This window comes from Suncus etruscus, chromosome 1 (genome assembly GCF_024139225.1).
Source record: "Suncus etruscus isolate mSunEtr1 chromosome 1, mSunEtr1.pri.cur, whole genome shotgun sequence".
NCBI classification, from domain to species: domain Eukaryota; kingdom Metazoa; phylum Chordata; class Mammalia; order Eulipotyphla; family Soricidae; genus Suncus; species Suncus etruscus.
In genome coordinates this window covers 183,856,065-183,874,792 of record NC_064848.1, presented here as the reverse complement: position 1 = coordinate 183,874,792, position 18,728 = coordinate 183,856,065, and the positions used below count along the sequence as shown (strand labels likewise).

Genomic DNA, 18,728 nt, shown 5'->3' with positions numbered 1-18,728 from the left:
ACTGGCTTCACTCCAATTTTTCAATAAGTGCAAGTGGTAGCTGACATTTAGCTGTTGCTGACACTGATAAACATTAAGCCATAGCTGGAGACAGTCCAACCCTCTGCCAAGCATTCCACAAAACACGCTCACTGAACCACCATATGTGATGTGGAGGACATTAGTGTGCTAATGTAGAAGCAGTTAATGCACTGGACAGACAACTGAGCTTTACTGGTTGTTTGGTTTTGGTTTTGGGGCCACACCCAGTGATGCTCAGGAGTAATTCCTGGCTCTACACTCAGGAATTACTCCTGGCAGGATCAGGGGATCATATGGGATGCTGAGGATTAAACCCAGGTCAGACGTGTGCAAGGCAAGCATCTTACGGGCTGTGTTATCACTTCTGGCCCCATAATCGAACATCTTTTTAGGAAAATGGGTGGAAGTTTGGTCCACACCCAGTAGTGCTCAGGGGTCAGCTACTCCCAGCTCAGTGCTTGGGGGCTGCACCCTAGCAGTTCTTGGGGAAACATGTGATGTCAGGAATTGAATCTGGGCCTTCCACACATGAAAGGATGAACACGAGCCCTCTGAGCTATTTCCCTAGCCCCTAGACATTTGAGTTGTTAAGTAGAGATTCAATGACTACTTAAGAACTTAAGTTCCACCTTCCAAACACCAAACCTCATTTCTGCATAACCTGGAGACAGACCCTCTCAGACACATCTATTCTCTGAAGCACCTTTGAGTTGTACGGATGTGAGGATAACTTTAAACTATAGAAGTTATATATGCATCTTTAAGAATCACATTTTTTATGATTATAAAAACATTTTTCTATTTTACAACATAGGTCCAGCTACACTGAAAAAATTACACCGCTTATTGAAATACATTTCATTTTAGAAACAGACTAACTAAAGGAGTCTATACAAAAAAACTCTAAAATAATTTCTGTAGTAAAATAAAGAGTGCGTTAGGAGAGCTACACCAAGGAGAAAATATCTGGTTTTCTCGATAATGCTTGATAAAACTGTGAACCACGGCTAGCTCAAACTCGGGAGGCCAGCACCAAGAGAGGAAAAAAGCATTTCATTCCCATACACAGTGATACAAATTAATGCTCTGGATTCATCTCACAGCCTTTCCGATTAGTACAAAGGAGAGACCAGGCCTAGCCCCTCTTTGAGGGGAAGTCCAGGATTAAAAAAAAAAAAAAAAAAAAAAAAAAAAGCAAGCATACCTCATCAGCTGATATGAAATTAGAAAAATTCCCACCAGTGTGCGTATCTGAAATTTATAAAAGTCACCAGAAAATGCAAGCAAATCGGGCTTGTAAAATTGGGCGGTTCTCCCCTGGATTGAGCCTGCCAGCCCCTCTTGACCCCTCTTGAGAGCGAAGGGTAGATAGATAGCCTTCATTCCTTGGGACTGGCTTTTCCCTAGGACAGGTTGACTCCCCGAGGCGACAGGAGGCCAGAGAAGAGGTTGAAGGCGCCATAGCTACTCTGCAGCCCTTGAGCTGCAAAGCCAGAACTGGCGGGGAAGAAGTGGCGAGGTGGAGGTGGCCGGAGGGGTGTTAATGATGCTGGGGTGGCCCGGGACTGTTCTTCTCGGCCAGGTGCCTCAGGAAGGTGTCCTCGCCCTGGCCCCTATGGTTTAAAGGCTCGCTCTTAAAGAGAGCAGGAGGCGGGGGCAAGTGAGGGACAGGTGGGATGGGGAGATGGTGCGGGTGGTGCGGGTGGGGGTGGATATGCAGGTGCGAGAAGGGGTGGGGGAGCGGCCTGGGGGGCAGCGTGCTTACGGGGTTCATGTTGACTGGAGGGGCAGGGGTGGCAGGGGTGTTTACTGCGGAAGGAACCGGGGTGACGGGGGCAGTCGTCAGGGGCAGCTGGACGGTGGCGGCGGGCGGCACGTTCACGGGACTGGTCACCCGAAAGCACTTCTCCTTGTGGGCCTTGAGCATGTTGGAGAAGCGGAACCGCTGGCCACACACGTCGCAAGGATAAGGCTTCTCGCCCGTGTGGGTTCGGCGGTGCCTCTTCATGTTGGGGCGGCTGGTGAAGCTCTTGCCACAGATTTCACAGATGAAGGGTTTCTCTCCTGAGATGGACACAGGCCAGAAGCACCATCAGGGCATATGACAAAGATGCCCCTACCCCCTCTCTACATTATTGTTTGCTTTTTTCGGATTTGGGGTCACACCTGGTGGCACTCAGGGGTTACTTCTGGCTCTGTGCTCAGAAATCACTTCTGGCAGACTTGGGGTACCATATGGGATGCTGGGAATCAAATCTGGGTCTGTAGCTTAAAAGGCAAAAATCCTACGTGCTGTGCTATCGCTCAGCCCCCCTTTCTACAACAGGAGTCAGGGAGAGTCTCCGCAGGCAAGGGCTTAACATGTAAGAGCAGATATAAGCACAAAGGCACTCAGCTTGCACGTGACCTAGACCCAGGTTTGATTTCCAGCTCCCATTTGGTCCAGTTTCACCAGGCATGATCCTGTGCACACAGCCAGGAATAAGTCCTGAAGGGCCGGAGTAATAAAATGGAGTGGTAAGGCGTTTGTTTACCTTGCACACAAACGACCTGGGACAGACCCAGGTTCAATCCCCAGCATCCCATATGGTCCTCTGAACCTGCCAGGAGTGATTTCTGAGCACAGAGCCAGGAGTAACCTCTGAGCACTGCTGGGTGTGACCCAAAAACAAAAACAACAAAAAGAATAAGCCCTGAACAGTGCTAAGTGTAACAACAACAACAAAACAATAAATATCCCAAAATTTACGGATGACCAACTACCTGGGCTTGATTTTTAAAAAACTAAGGGATGGAGTAGCCGGAGAGATAGCCAACCCAGGACAGACAGTGGTTTGATTTCCAGCATCCCATATGGTCTCCCGAGCCTATCAGAGGCTATATCTGAGCTCGGAGCCAGGAGTAACTCCGGAGCACTGCTAGGTGTGACCCAAAATAAAACAAAATATACTAAGGGATGGGGCCAAAGAGACAGCTCAGTAGTAGGGCATTTGCCTTACACATGTGGCTGACCAGAACAGACCCCTGAGCGCCTCCGGGTATGGCTCAAAACCAAAAAGGGGGGGGGGGCTGGAGAGATAGTACAGCAACAGGGCTTTTGCCTTAGAAGCAGAAGGATGGTGTTTCGAATTCTGACATCCCATATGGTCCTCTGAGCCTGCCAGGAGCAATTTCTGAGTGTAGAACCAGGAGTAATCCGAGTGCTGCCAGGTGTGATCCCCCCAAAATAAAAACAAAAACAAAAACTAAGGGATGGGCCAGAATAATGGGAAAGAGAGACAGTGGGAAGGTGCTCACAGCACCAGCCACAGAAATGACCCAGAACTTTCTGGTGAAACCACCCAAGGAAATTAATGCTACAGAGGAACCTTCCTCAAAACTTAGGTATATTGGGGCCAGAGTGATAGCACAATGGTAGGGCATTTGATTTGCACACGGTTGACCCAGGACAACCTTGGTTGTCCCTAGCGTCCCATATGGTCCCCCAAGCCAGAAGTTATTTTTGAACGCATAGCCAGGAGTAACCCCTGCGCGTCACTGTGTATAACCCCAAAACAAAACGAAACTTAGGAACATTCATCATTTTTTGTTTTGTTTTGTTTTGTTTTTGTTTTTATTGGGGAGGCACCCCCAGTAAAGCTTAAGGGTTACTTGTGGCTCAGTGCTCAGGTATTACTTCTGGTGGTACTCAGATGATATGGGATGCTAAAGATCAAACCCAGGTTGGCCAGGTACAAGGCAAGTGTTGTACTACCTGCTGTACTTGGCTCCAACTCTAGCACATTCATCTTTGAGGGACGTATGTGTTCCAACCCGAAGTAGGACTTTGCCAAAATTGTCCTAATACAGCAGATCTGTGCCTTCAGACCGCCTTAGCAGGGGAAGGCCTGACTCATCTTCCCACACAAGAGTACTTCTTGGGCCACTCCACTCCCCTCCTTTCCTCTCCCTTCCCTTCCCCTCCTCTCCTTTCCTCTCCTCTCCCCTCCCCTCTTCTCCCTTCCTCTCTCCTCCCCTTCCCTCCTCTCCCCTCCCCTGCTTTCTCTTCCCCTTCCCTCCTCTCTCCTCCTTTTTCTTCCCCTCCCCTCTCTCTCCTCCCCTCCTCTCCCTTTCCTCTCATTTTCTTCTCTCATCCTCTCCTCTCTTCTCTCCTTTCCTCCTCCCTACTCTCATCTCCCCTTCCTTCTCCAAAATTATACCAAAGTAAGTTTGGTATAATTAACTAATAAAGGCATCTATTACACGACAAAAAAAAAAAAAAAAAAAAAGGGGGGGCCGGGCGGTGGTGCTAAAGGTAAGGTGCCTGCCTTGCCTGCGCTAGCCTTGAACGGACTGCGGTTCGATCCCCCGGTGTCCCATATGGTCCCCCAAACCAGGAGCGACTTCTGAGCTCATAGCCAGGAGTAACCCCTGAGTGTTACCGGGTGTGGCCCAAAAAAACCAAAAAAAAAAAAAAAAAAAAAAAAAAAAAAAAAAGAGTACTTCTTGGCCTGGAGTGTATCTCCCTTGGGAGTACTGCTGGCCTCTGGGCAGGACTTTCTCAGCAATAGGAATAGGTGGCACCAAGGTTTTCTTCCTTCCAGTATTCCTCAAGGTCCCCAAGAGATTCAGAGCATCAAAAACATCCCACATCATTTCCCAATGTCCATGGGCCCGGGAAGGCTAGGGAGAGTTGATTTACTGCAGCTATTGCTTCCTTTTCTCCCACAGGACAGCAAAAGAGCCAACAGGGCTGAGTCCTACTGTTTGCTCAGCACTGCTCAACAGTTTTACACCCACAAGCCATCGTGAGAAATATATATATATATTTTTTTTTTGGGGGGGGTCACACCCAGCAGCACTCAGGGGTTACTACTGGCTCTATCTCAGAAATCGCTTCTGGCAGGTTCGGGGGACCATATGGGATGCCAGGATTCAAACCACCGACCTTCTGCATGCAAGGCAAATGCCTTACCTCCATGCTATCTCTCCAGCCCCAGCCACGGTGATCTTAATAATAAAAACCTGCCATATAAGGAGATTTTTTTTTTAAAGGAGGTTTGTTAAGTCTTTTTTTTTTGGTGGGGAGGGCAGGACCCACACCCAGATGTGCTCAGGGTTAACTACTGGCTTTATGCTCAGGGAATCATGCTTGATGATGTTTGGTGGAACCACAGAGTATGGAGCATCTAACCTGGGTTGGCTACATGCAAGGCAAGTGGTGCTCTTCCTGACTCCCTACCCCGACTCTCCAATCCATCATCACCACCATCATCATCATTATTATTTTAGTTTGGGGGCCACAAGCGGTGCTCATGGGTTACTCCTGGCTCTGAGCTCAGGGATGCCGGGAATTGAACCCGAGTCTATCCAGGGTCAGCTTTGTGCAAGACAAATGCCCTACTGCTGTGCTGTCTCTCCGCCCCCTGTGTTTCTTATTTTCATCACTAAATCACTGCTGCTGATTGACTTCTTGTCCTTGTTCTGTGCCCAATTTGTCTGTTTATCTAACATTTTTGTTTGTTTCTGTTTTGGGGCCACAACCACAATGCTCAGGGGTTACTCTTAGCTCCTGGCAGGCTCAGGGAACTATATGGGATGCTAGGTCTGGACATATGCAAGGAAAGTGCTCTATATGGCCCCATCTTGAGGTTGTGGTTATTGTTGTTGTTGTTTTTTCTTGGTTTTTGGGCCACACCTGGCGGTGTTCAGGGGTTACTCCTGGCTATCTGCTCAGAAATAGCTCCTGGCAGGCACAGAGGACCACAGGGGACCATATGGGACACCAGGATTCGAACCAACCACCTTAGGTCCTGGATCGGCTGTTTGCAAGGCAAACACTGCTATGCTATCTCTCAGGCCCCTGTTGTTGTTTTTTAAATCCAACTCCACCAATCACCGAAACATTCAAAGTTCTATTTTAGGGTTTGGACAGAGATAGTACAGTGGATAGGACATTTGCCTTGCATTTTGCTAAGCCAGATTCTGTCTCTTAGCTATCAGGAGTGATCCCTAAGCATAGAGCTAGGAGTAAGGCCGAAGAACTGCCAAGTATGACCTCAAAACAACAAACAAATAAAATTTTTTTTTAACAAATAAATTTTTTTTTTTTTGTTTTTTGGGCCACACCCATTTGACACTCAGGGGATACTCGTGGCTAAGCACTCAGAAATCGCTCCTGGCTTGGGGGGACCATATGGGACACCGGGGGATCGAACCACAGTCCATCCTACGCTAGCGCTTGCAAGGTAGACACCTTACCTCTAGCACCACCTTCCTGGCCCCAACAAATAAAATTTTAAATTAAACAGAATTGATTAAATCATTCTGGGGGATTAAAGAGCTGTACTCAGTGGTGCTCAGGAGTGACCCCTGGTGGTGTCTAGGGGGCCACACGAGATGTCTTTAGGATACAAACGAAATAAGTGCTTTTTTTTTTTTTTGGATTTTTCAGGCCACACCCGTTTGATGCTCAGGGGTTACTCCTGGCTAAGCGCTCAGAAATTGCCCCTGGCTTGGGGGGACCATATGGGATGCCAGGGGATAGAACCATGGTCCTTCCTTGGTTAGCTTGCAAGGCAGGCACCTTATCTCTAGCGCCACCTCACCACCTGGAAATAAGTACTTTACCCCTTGTATGTACTCTCTGGCCCAGAGCTAAATGAAGGGTGTTAAAGTGTCCTTGAACCTTCAAGATAAAAATCACAATAAGGGCCCGGAGAGATAGCATGGCAGCGTTTGCCTTGCAAGCAGCCGATTCAGGACCAAAGGTGGTTGGTTCGAATCCCGATGTCCCATATGGTCCCCCGTGCCTGCCAGAAGCTATTTCTGAGCAGACAGCCAGGAGTAACCCCTGAGCACCGCAGGGTGTGGCCCAAAAACCAAAAAAAAAAAGAAAAAAAAATCACAATAAGGCTAAAATAAGGGGCCCAGAGAGATAGCACAGAGGTGTTTGCCTTGCAAGCAGCAGATCCTGGACCAAAGGTGGTTGGTTCGAATCCCAGTGTCCCATATGGTCCCCCGTGCCTGCCAGGAGCTATTTCTGAGCAGACAGCCAGGAGTAACCCCTGAGCAACGCGGGGTGTGACCCAAAAAAACCCAAAACAAACAAACAAAAAAGGCTAAAATAAGGCAAAGGGAAAATTTAACATTTGGTAAAAGCAATTTAAAATGTTCCATTCATGCCAACAATAGGTCTGCGTGAAAAATAGAACTGTATTGGCACTACAGACAATGACTTGGATTTAATAAACTAGTTTGACTGGAGCCTAGAGTTGGTCTTATGCCAGGAAACTTCAGGGGTAGTGTTCTCCTTGTATTTAGACCAAGGCTATTCCTTTCTATGACCCTCATATTTTGGTGGGCCTATACAAACAATATTTGCCACTCTAACACCGTTTTTACTGTGCCCCTTTGACTAACCCTTAAAAAAAAACCTCTTGGGCCGGCGAGGTGGCGCTAGAGGTAAGGTGTCTGCCTTGCAAGCGCTAGCCAAGAAAAGGACCATGGTTCGATCCCCCGGCGTCCCATATGGTCCCCCCAAGCCAGCGGCAATTTCTGAGTGCGTAGCCAGGAGTAACCCCTGAGCATAAAAAAAAAAAAACCTCTTAAACTTTTGATGTTAACTTAAACTAATATGTATGTGCATGAATATATAAGAATACTATGACTTCAAAGTTAAGGAGTCACATAAATCTCATGGCTTTAGGTTGCTTTGTGTACTGCTAAGAAATGTTATAATGTACTACAATCTGGGGACTTATGGACAAAGTAATTGTACATGGGTTCTGCCCTTATTTTTCTTAATGTTTTTTTGACTGCAAGTTCAATATTTAGGTGTCAGCAAGGGGATTTCTTTTTTTTTTTTTTTTTTTTTTTTTTTTTGGGTTTTTGGGTCACACCCGGCTGTGCTCAGGGGTTTTTCCTGGCTCTGTGCTCAGAAACTGCTCCTGGCAGGCACGGGGGACCATATGGGATGCCGGGATTCGAACAGATGACCTTCTGCATGAAAGGTAAACGCCTTACCTCCATGCCATCTCTCCGGCCCCAGCAAGGGGATTTCTGAGAACTCTGTTTATGGGCGATTGTTCTTTCACTGTAACTTTACCTTGTCCTCTTTGCATCATTGTTCTCATAATTAAAAATTAAAAATTAAAAAAAAATAAAATGTCCCATTCTGGGGCAGAAAGATAGCATGGAGGTAGGGCGTTTGCCTTGCATGCAGGACAGTGGTTCCAATCCCGACATTCCATATGGTCCCTCAAGCCTGCCAGGAGCAATTTCTAAGTGTAGAGCCAGGAGTAACCCCTGAGTGTTACCGGTGTGACCCAAAAATAAAATAAAATAAATAAAATAAAATAAAATGTCCCATTTAGGGCCAGAGAGACAGCATGGAAGTAGGACGTTTGCCTTGCATGCAGAAGGATGGTGGTTTGAACTCCAGCATCCTATATGGTCCCCCGAGCCTGCCAGGAGCGATTTCTGAGCATAGAGCCAGGAATAACCCTTGAGCACTGCTGGGTGTCACACACCCCCCCCAATTATAAGATAAATATCCAATTTAATTTTACTTTACTTTTCTTTTTCTTTTTTTTTTTTTTTTTTTCAGTTTTTGGACCGTACTTGGTGTGTTCAGGGGTTACTCCTGACTCTGCACTCAGGATGTGTCTGGCGTGCTCAGGGAACCATATGGGATGCCAAGGATCACACCTAGGTTGGCTGCGTGCCTGGCAAACACCCTTGCCACTGTACCATCTCTCTTGCCCTTCATTTTACTTAAGATTATTTACTTTTTTTTTATTTTGGGGCCATTCCTGAATGTGTTCATAAAGGACTAGATGCTCCTTTATCAAGGACAAACAAAAGCAGCAGGTGCTCGCCCAGCCCTGTGTCCCTGCATGGTCAGGACCATGCATGGCACAGAAGCATATGCAGGGACTCTGCTGCACAAGGCCCATGTCTACCCCAACTCAGGAGACTGAGAGTGTCATCTCTTGTGGTTCTCTGCAGTTTTGTAGATAACAGATAACTAGCAGAATCTAGAATTCTTCTGTATTATTATTATTATTTTGGTTTTTGGGCCACACTCAGAAACACTCCATTGTGAAACGCCCTGCCACTGTGTTAACCCTCCAGCCCCTTCTTTATTATTTATTTATTTATTTTGGGTTTTGGGTCACCCTGGCAATGTTCAGGGGTTATTCCTGGCTCTATGCTCAGAAATCGCCCCCCGGCAGGCTCGGGGGACCATATAGGATGCCGGGATTTGAACCAATATCCTTCTGCATGCAAGGCAAAAGCCTTACTGCTGTGCTATCTCTCCGGCCCATTTTCTTGTTTTGTTTTCGGGTCACATCCAGTGATGATCAGGGGTTATTCCTGGCTATGCACTCAAAAATTGCTCTTGGTTTGGGGGACCATATGGGATGGTGGGGGAGCGAACCACTGTCCATCCTAGGCTAGCGTGTGCAAGGCAAACGTCCTACCACTTGTACCACCGCTCTGGCCCTATTTTTGTTTTTGGATCATATCCTGTGGCGCCCAGGCATTACTCTTGGCTCTTCACTCAGAAATCGCTCCTGGCAGGCATGGGGGACCATGCAGGGATTCGAACCCCATCTGTTCTGAATTGACAAACGCTCTACTGCTGTGCTATCTTTCTGGCCCCAGAATCTAGATCTATTATAAGAGTTTGTGTAGGAGGGGCCGGAGAGATAGCATGGAAGTAAGGCGTTTGCTTTTCATGCAGAAGGACGGTGGTTCGAATTCCGGCATCCCATATGGTCCCCTGAGTCTGCCAGAAGCAATTTCTAAGTGTAGAGACAGGAGTAATGTCTGAGTGCTGCCGGGTGTGACCAAAACAACAACAACAACAACAACAGTCTGTGTACAGACAGATCCTATAAAATCAAAGTTAAGACTGAGAAGTGGGGGCCGGGCGGTGGCGCTGGAGGGGCCGGGCGGTGGCGCTGGAGGTAAGGTGCCTGCCTTGCCTGCACTAGCCTAGGACGGACCACGGTTTGATCCCCCGGCGTCCTATATGGTCCCCCAAGAAGCCAGGAGCAACTTCTGAGCGCATAGCCAGGAGTAACCCCTCAGTGGCACAGGGTGTGGCCCCCCCCCCAAAAAAAAAAGACTGAGAAGTGATGATAACATCTATTAATTTAGCCAGATTAATAATCAAAGGCTTCTAAGATTCAAATACTCTGGACCTCTGAAAACATAAAGTGGATAAAAATGGCTTTAGCTTCATTTAATGAAGGTAATTCTAAAGTAGTAAATATTGGTAGGTCAAATTCTTTTTTGACCATATGGGATGCTGGGATTCGAACTACTGTCCTTCTGCATGCAAGGCAAACACCCTACCTCCATGCTATCTCTCTGGCTCCTAATGAAAATGTTTTTAAATATTGAGAGGCTATTTTAGTTTAAGCAATGTTCTCTAGTGACTAAGGTCCAGAACTCTGTGGCTGGAGAGATAGCACAGCAGTTGGACATTTGCCTTGCATGTGGCCGACCCAAGATGGACCCGAGTTCAATTCCCAGCATCCCATATGGTCCCCTAAGCCTGCCAGGAGCGATTTCTGAGTGCAGAACCAGGAGTAACTCTTGAGTGCTGCTGGATATGGTCCAAATAAGAAAAAAAAAAAAAAGAAAAAAAGGTACAGAACTCTCTCTCTCTCTTTTTTTTTTGTTTTTTTGGGCCACACCCTGTGACACTCAGGGATTACTCCTGCCTATATGCTCAGAAATTGCTTCTGGCTTGGGGGACCATATGAGACTGGGGAGGAAGGAATCAAATCGCAGTCTGTCCTAGGCTAGCTAGTAAGGCAGACGCCTTACTGTTTGTGCCACCGCTCCAGCCCATGTCCAGAACTCTTTTCTTAGAAAAAACCCTTTCCTCAGGAAAATAGGGCCAGTGAGGGATTTGCCCTACATGCAGCTGACCGGGTTTTGATCCCTGGCATCCTATATGGTCCCTGGAGCCTGCCAGAAGTAGTTCCTGAGCACAGGCAGAGCCAGGATTAATCCCACTTCTAGGGGTGATCCAAAAGCAACAACAAAAACAAAAAAGAGAAAAAGAAAAATAGTGCTCACTTCAGCAGCACATATACTAAAAAAAAGAAAAAAACAAAGTAAGTTGCATACACTTTCAGAAATTCTGTTCTCCAAGTAAAAGCACCATAATTTGCTTTAAAATAGCTACAAATATGGGCTGGAGAGATAGGACAGCAGGGAATCATCTGCCTTGCATGAGGACAACCTCGATTGAATTTCTAACAACTCATATGGTTCTTTGAGCCCTGCCAGGAATGGGCCATGAGTGCAGAACCAAGAGTAGCCTTGGGTACTACCAGGTGTGTTTCCATCCAAAAAATAGCTACAAAGTCCAGTTTTTCAGTATTTTTTTTCTTTTTTGCGCCCTACTCAATGTTTTCAGTATTCTATGTCTAAATTTTATTGGCAGAATTTTCACTTAGAATGAAATTTTGTGGTATAGGTTTTTAAATAAATGGATTCAAACTGGTCATCAATCAATGCTTAAAACTCTTAGTCCCCTTTCCAAGAAAGTCTTACCAGTATGTGTTTTCATGTGCTCATCGAAGTACTGCTTCATGTTGAAATCTTTGCCGCACCACTGGCACATGAACTGTTTGTGTCCAATGTGAATGCTCATATGGGAGCGTAGCTGGTATTTGTACTGGAACCTTTCATCACAATTCTGCACAGGACAGAGGAGATTCGAGTAAGTCACTAAAAGGAGCTTTTCTTGAGCTCATTTCATGGAGTCTCAAGAGACTAACTCCAGTGTTCACACTAAAATCTGCTTGTGTCAACTATCGTTCTGCAGCTCAGTGACTAATAAAAAAGGAAATGGGTAAGAGTGATAGTACGGCAGATAAGGCACTGGCCTTGCATGAGGCCAACCCAGGTTCACTAACCAGCTGTCCATATGGTCCCCTGAGCCTACCAGGAAAGATCCCTGAGCCAGGGTGTGGCCTAAAACAAAGGAAAAATAAAATTACCATCAAAGAATACCCAATGTTCCTGACTTACTGAAAAAGGAAGAATAACTCAAGAAATGTCATTCCTGGGCTGGAAAGATAGCACAGTGGTGGGGCATTTGCCTTGCATGCAGCTGACCCAAGAGGGACCAGTTGAATTCCTGGCACCTATATGGTCCCCCAGCCTGCCAGGGCACATTTCTGAGTTCAGAGCCAGGAGTGACCCCTGAGCACAGCTCTATGTGGCCCAACAACCAATCAGTCAATTAATCAATCAATAAATAAAGGTTTCTGTTTTTTGTTTTTTTTTTGGTTTTTGGGTCACACCCAGCAGCACTCGAGGGTTACTCCTGGCTCTATGCTCAGAAATCGCTCCTGGCAGGCTCAGGGGACCATATGGAATGCCGGGATTAGAACCACCGCCCTTCAGCATGCAAAGCAAATGCCCTACCTCCACGCTATCTCTCCGGCCCCTGTTTTTTTTTGTTTTTTTTTTAATATAATTTTTATTTTGATCATAGTGGATTACATATTGTTGACAATAATATTTTAGGTACATATTTACATAAAATCAGGGGGGATTCCCATCACCAAATTGTCCTCCCTACAACTCTGTTTTTGTCCTACCTCCCATATCCTCTTCCCTCACCCCTAGGGTTGCTAGAATATGTGGTGGCCCCTGTTTTTTTATTTTTTTATTTTTTTATTTTTTTTTTGGTTTTTGGGCCACACCCTGTAACGCTCAGGGGTTACACCTGGCTATGCGCTCAGAAGTTGCTCCTGGCTTGGGGGACCATATGGGACACCGGGGGATCGAACCGAGGTCTGTCCAAGGCTAGCGCAGGCAAGGCAGGCGCACCTTACCTTTAGCGCCACCGCCCGGCCCCTATTTTATTTTTTTTTTAAAGAAATGTTATTCCTAGATTTAACCTAATCTAAGACTGAGGGTCTATCTAAAAATGTCATTTCTGGGGCTAAAGCGATGTACATTGGGTCGGGCACTTGCATTATACACAGCTGAGGTTTGATCCTCAGCATTCCATATGGTCACCCAAGCCTGCCAGGAGTAATTTCTGAGCACAGGAGAGACCCTTGAGAGCTGCCGGTGTGGCCGCAAAACAAACAAATAAAAATGCCATTACTGGGGCAAGGAATGGAGCCCATTCACAGAGAATCTGCTTTGCATGTGTGAGGCCTGGGGTTTGAGCTTCTCAGCCAACAAAACAGTATAAGGCAGCCAAGGAAACAGAGGTAGGGGCTGGAGAGTATTCCTGGCATGCTTGAAGCACTGAGCTAGATCCCCAGCACATGACCTCTGAACACTGCCAGGTATGACCATGGTGACTCCTGAGCATCGGTGTATAGTGAACAAGATAATCATGAAAATACTGTGACCACTTCATTACACAGAGGTGAGGGACATGTGCCACTCAGAACCTGGTTTTGAGGCCACGCAGGCAGCAGCCCGAGTTGCAGCAGACCAATCTCTCTCGTTTCACCAGAAACACCAGCGCCAGCCCGAGGCCCAGACGTCCCTTACCTCACACCTGAAGGGCTTCTCGCCAGAGTGTTGCAAGGAGTGCACCTTAAGTGACATGCTGCGCTTGAAGGATTTTCCACAGGTCTCACACGTAAATGGCATGTCTTTTGTGTGTGCTGAAATACAGAGTACACTTACTTTCAAAACCAGCGTCAGAAGGTCCACGTTAGAAAAGACATTACATAAGTAAGTGACTGCAATTTTCTCCCTCCCACACCATAAGTGTGTGTCTACACAGTTCCAAGAGAGGAACGAGGGACCGTGTCAGAAAGACACCTGGCTGGTGTGGAACTACCCATCAACAGTCTGGTAAGGCTTTATGGAAGATGTCTTGTGTGGCAGTGAGTCTAAACAAATCAGAGCTCAAAAAAGGAAGGCCATGCCTCGTATCCTGCCCAGTCCAGAGCATGAAACACAGAAGAACAGGGGACATGGCAGGTCTGGGGAAAGCTGAAAGAACTTACCAACCATATGTTTCCGCACGTGAGCCATGGTATAGAATTTCTTCTCACAAATTTCACAGGAGAATTTCTTTTCTGCGTATCCATGAACAATCTTGATATGTTCATGAAGGGACCAGAGTTTCTTGAAGGACTTGTTACAGGACACACACTGAACAGGATAAATAAAAATAATCTTTATGTACAGAGGCTTGCAGAAGGCCATGCCTGCCTCCTGGCAGATGAAACGGGTTTGCATTAGCATCGTGGCACGAGGCCAAATTCAAACTATATATCCATGGAGTCCAGATTTCAAGACTCACACCTCTATAGTCTACTTTCCATGGCACGCCATTTCAATGGCAAAAAGTAAAACAAAAAGTAATGGGAAGTGTATTAATGTCAAAGAATTGGCTGTTTTGATCCATTAGTACTGTACCTGCAAAAGAAACGTCTAGTTTTTAAAACATATGAATTAACAACAGAGGTTACCTTCAACACATGGGTCATTATGCCATTATCAGGTGCTGAGCAGAGAATTCAAACTTAATTTAGCATAAATAAAAATAAGAGGAAACACAAATAAGGGCTATAGATCAACAGAAGCATAAAAACTACTGCATCTCAGATACTGCACAAGTATCTTCATCATCTTACATTACTGAGATCTTACTGTATTTTATCCAAATCTAATTTATTGTACTAAGCATTTCTTTCTGGTTGAGTTTTCTTTTTTTTTTTTTTTTGGGCCACACCCGTTTGACGCTCAGGGGTTACTCCTGGCTATGTGCTCAGAAATCGCCCCTGGCTTGGGTGGACCATATGGGACGCCGGGGGATCGAACTGCGGTCCTTCCTTGGCTAGCGCTTGCAAGGCAGACACCTTACCTCCAGTGCCACCTACCCGGCCCCTGGTTGAGTTTTCTAACCTGTATTATTGTTCTTCTTGTTCCTTTAGAGCCCAGCTTCAGAGCTCTCTTAAATGCCTCGATAGGAAACACAGAGCAGTGTCCAGTGCCTTATACTAGGAATTGTTAGCAGCTAATACCAGAGGTTTCCAACCTTCTTATTTTGGGTTTTTTTTTGGGGGGGGGCCACACCCGTTTGATGTTCAGGGGTTACTCCTGGCTAAGCACTCAGAAATTGCCCCTGGCTTGGGGGGACCATATGGGATGCCGGGGGATCGAACCGCGGTCCTTCCTTGGCAAGTGCTTGCAAGGCAGACACCTTACCTCTAGCGCCACCTCACCGGCCCCTCCAACCTTCTTATACTGGCAGAGTGGCAGAGTTCAAGGACTGGCAGTTAAAAAAACCATTGGCCGAGAATATGAGAAAATTCTAGGAAACCGTCACACTGGAATTCTGACGGGGGAAAAAGCTGGAATTCACTAGAAAGATCTCTGAATACCACCATGACTTTAGGAAACAAGACTCAGAGGAAACGTGTAAAAAAAAATTAGCCTCTTTCTGAACTGAACATTGTTCAAGAAGACTCTTCCTCTAAGCCACTCTACCAGGAGGGTTTTAATTTTCACCAGTTACTAGACCATCAGGATTAGCAGGATCTCTGTGTGAGAATAAAGCATGGCGGTTTTTAGAAACCTAAAGAGGGTTCATTTAACAGAACCCACAAAACCTACCCACCCAGTTTTTTGTTTTGTTTTGTGGCCACACCCAGCAGTGCTCAGGACTTACTCCTGGCTCTGCACTCAGGAATCACTCCTGGCGGTATCCAGAGAACTATCTTGGAGATGCTGGGGATGGAACCCTGTGCATCACAGTTATGTGCAAGGAATGTGTCCTACCTTCTGTACTATCGCTCTGACCCTTACTACCCACCTGGTTTAAACACATGATGGTATAAGGAGTGATAAAGAAGGAAAAATTTTTGTAAAGTGTATCATTTTCTGCAACCTTATTACGACAAATTAAAGATCGAATACTATAAAAATGGAGATACTTTTTCTGCAATGAACCACATCTAAACTGGATCTCTAGGGGGCAGCACTGCGCCATGTGCCCTGTCGCCTGAATTTCCACAACTACCGGTAAATCATCAGCACAGATTCAGGTTTCCTTTACTTAGCCAAAGTGTCGGAGAGCAAGTTACAACTGATGAAAGAAAAGGCTGTTAATTTTTAGCAGATATAACATCTGTAAAAAAAAAAATAAAACAAAACAAAAACAACTCTTAAAAGCAACAATATGTCTATTAAAAGAGAAAATTAAAGGGAAAGAAGGGTATGCCAGGTAACAAACCAAAACAGTTTGAACTTTAAAAAGAATGTTTGGCTTAAGTGTAGTATAATAAAAGAATTTTTATTTCCATAGCTTATGTATGGAGACATTAACTTACCTTTACAAATATTCATTAATACGCATTCACATGTGCAATACCATAACAGAATCCACAAAGAAGCCATGAGCACACCGCTTAACCCATTACAACACAGTTCTCGAGATGCCAACCTGTTTCGAATACCACACTTCGTTATCTTATCAATACCGTACAGCAGCAGAGCGTAACCCTATGGCCAGGAGGGCAACATTTCCAACCAGCTCAGCCTCTGTTTTATGTTTGCATATTCCCATGGGCTCTTGACAAATTTAGTGTTGTCATCTCTCCACTGGTCAAAATAAAAGCAAACTCAACGCCTGGAGATCTTCCATTTCCACCGGTCCTGAGTCCTTAGGGTTTGGGTCCCCCATCAGCTGCCTTAGAATCTGACTTCCCTTAAGGATCTAGAAAGGAACCACTCGCTATGCCTGACCATGCCACTCAACGTCTCCCTACCTCGACAGAGAAGGTGACAGGATAAATTCTATGACATGTTCTACAATGGTGACTCTCAGTCGCCTAGAACACATCTCCCTTCCATTGGCACCTGGGCGCCCTCGCATCCAGCGTCAGTTAAACTTAATGTTTCTGAAAGAAAACATAAGCCTGGATTTGGAAAAGGCCAAAGTAGGCGCTTTTTTTGTGAAAGGATCAACTGGCGAACTCTCTCTGTCCTTTCAGCCTCTACTGTATTTATTCTCTTGGGCAGACACCAGATGAGTCTCAACAGCCAGGTTCTATCCTGGAAAGTTTGCCCTCTCGGCGGTGAGACCTACCTGAATATTTTTTTCACAGTCTGTTTGCTGGTGAAGAGACAGCTCACTTTCCAGCACAAACTTCTTGCCACATTTATCGCAAATCTGCATGCGCCTATGCGTGACGTTCATGTGCTTCTCCAGGTACCATCGCGTATTGAACACCCTCGGGCACTTCTCACAGGTCAGCGTCTCTTTCTCATCACTCTTAGCTTTCGGAACCGGAGCTTTGGGCTCCTTGGTGACCCGCTTCTTCCGCTTCGGAGGCTCGACACTCTTCCTCCGGCCTCCTCGGGTCGTCCGGGGCGAGGGGGGAGCGGCCACTGCAGCAACAGAGGCAGCTCTCCGGGTCCTCCGGGGTGTCACGCTGGCTTTCTCCGCTCGCTTCTCCTCTTTCTTCTGTCCTTCGTTCTCTCCGTAGTCGTTGCTGTCATCTGTGGCCTCTTCCTCGCTCTCTTCCTCCTCTTCCTCTTCCTCCTCCTCGCTGCTCGTCTTAAGAACAGGAGTCTCTTTGGACTGAGAAGAGACACCCTTTTCCCCTTTAGAGACATTTAACGTTTGATTATTAAGGTTTACCTCCACTATGATCTGCTCCCTTTTGTAAGAGACTTCTTCCTCCTCCTCCTCTTCCTCTTCTTCCTCTTCCTCCGTGTCATCGGAATTCTCCTGGTCTTCTTTGACAGCGCGCACGTCAGACACTGTTCTTGACTCCCTGAAATATGGCTGCTCCTCCGTTTCGTGGAGATGCGGCTTGCTCATCTTGGCGTCGACTAGCACAGAGTAAGGACTTCCTGACTCCCGTTTGTACACTTTGGTGGGCAGGTCAAGTTCTTGGTTGGCACCATGGTAAAAGGTAGATGGCACCTGACTGCGGCAGCTCTCTTCTTCTGCCATCCCCACTGCATTCACGGCACAGTTTTCGGTCAGTTCCTGACATGAACTGGCTGGTTGGCTCATTGGTAAGCGACCCGATTTATGAAGCAGGTCCAACAACTAAGGAGAATTAGCTCTAAATAGTAAGACTCAAATCTTTTTTTTTTTTTAATCCACAGAGAACCGATCACATGAAAAGGAAGGGATTCCTGGAGCCTGTGTGCAATTCTTCCAGTGTGGCAGCACCAAAGCATAAGTCAAGAATGTCGGGTTTGATGACAAGAGCAAAGCGCTAGTGATTTTTCTTCTGAAGACAGCTGCAAGTGACTTGGAGCATCTTATCTACAAAGAAAAGCAAAGAGAAAAAAAAAAGAAAGAAAAGGAAGATCAGATACCACCAACTTTCTTCTACTGTGAACCTACATTAGAAAATAAATATAGGGGCCGGGCGGTGGCGCTCGAGGTAAGGTGCCTGCCTTACCTGCGCTAGCCTAGGAGACGGACCGCGGTTCGATCCCCCGGCGTCCCATATGGTCCCCCAAGCCAGGAGCGACTTCTGAGCGCATAGCCAGGAGTAACCCCTGAGCGTCACCGGGTATGGCCCAAAAACCAAAAAAAAAAAAAAACAAAAAAACAAAAAAAAAGAAAATAAATATAGGGCCCGGAGAGATAGCACAGAGGTGTTTGCCTTGCAAGCAGCCAATCCAGGACCAAAGGTGGTTGGCTCAAATCCTGGTGTCCCATATGGTCCCCCTTGCCTGCCAGGAGCTATTTCTGA

General features: G+C 46.4%; 1 protein-coding gene across 1 annotated transcript in view; it reads right to left on the bottom strand.

Moving 5' to 3' along the window:
• Nucleotides 1-1,435: 1,435 nt before the first annotated feature.
• Nucleotides 1,436-18,728, bottom strand: part of ZNF652 (zinc finger protein 652) — a 60,101-nt gene continuing 42,808 nt past the window's right edge. Inside the window, exons 2-6 of the mRNA XM_049779203.1 lie at nt 17,099-18,292; nt 14,010-14,157; nt 13,546-13,661; nt 11,578-11,722; nt 1,436-2,085 (exon numbers count right to left, since the gene is read on the bottom strand). Of these exons, the coding sequence (XP_049635160.1) occupies nt 1,562-2,085; nt 11,578-11,722; nt 13,546-13,661; nt 14,010-14,157; nt 17,099-18,034 (1,869 nt within the window). The 5' untranslated portion in view covers nt 18,035-18,292 and the 3' untranslated portion in view covers nt 1,436-1,561. The remainder of the gene's footprint in view (nt 2,086-11,577; nt 11,723-13,545; nt 13,662-14,009; nt 14,158-17,098; nt 18,293-18,728) is intronic.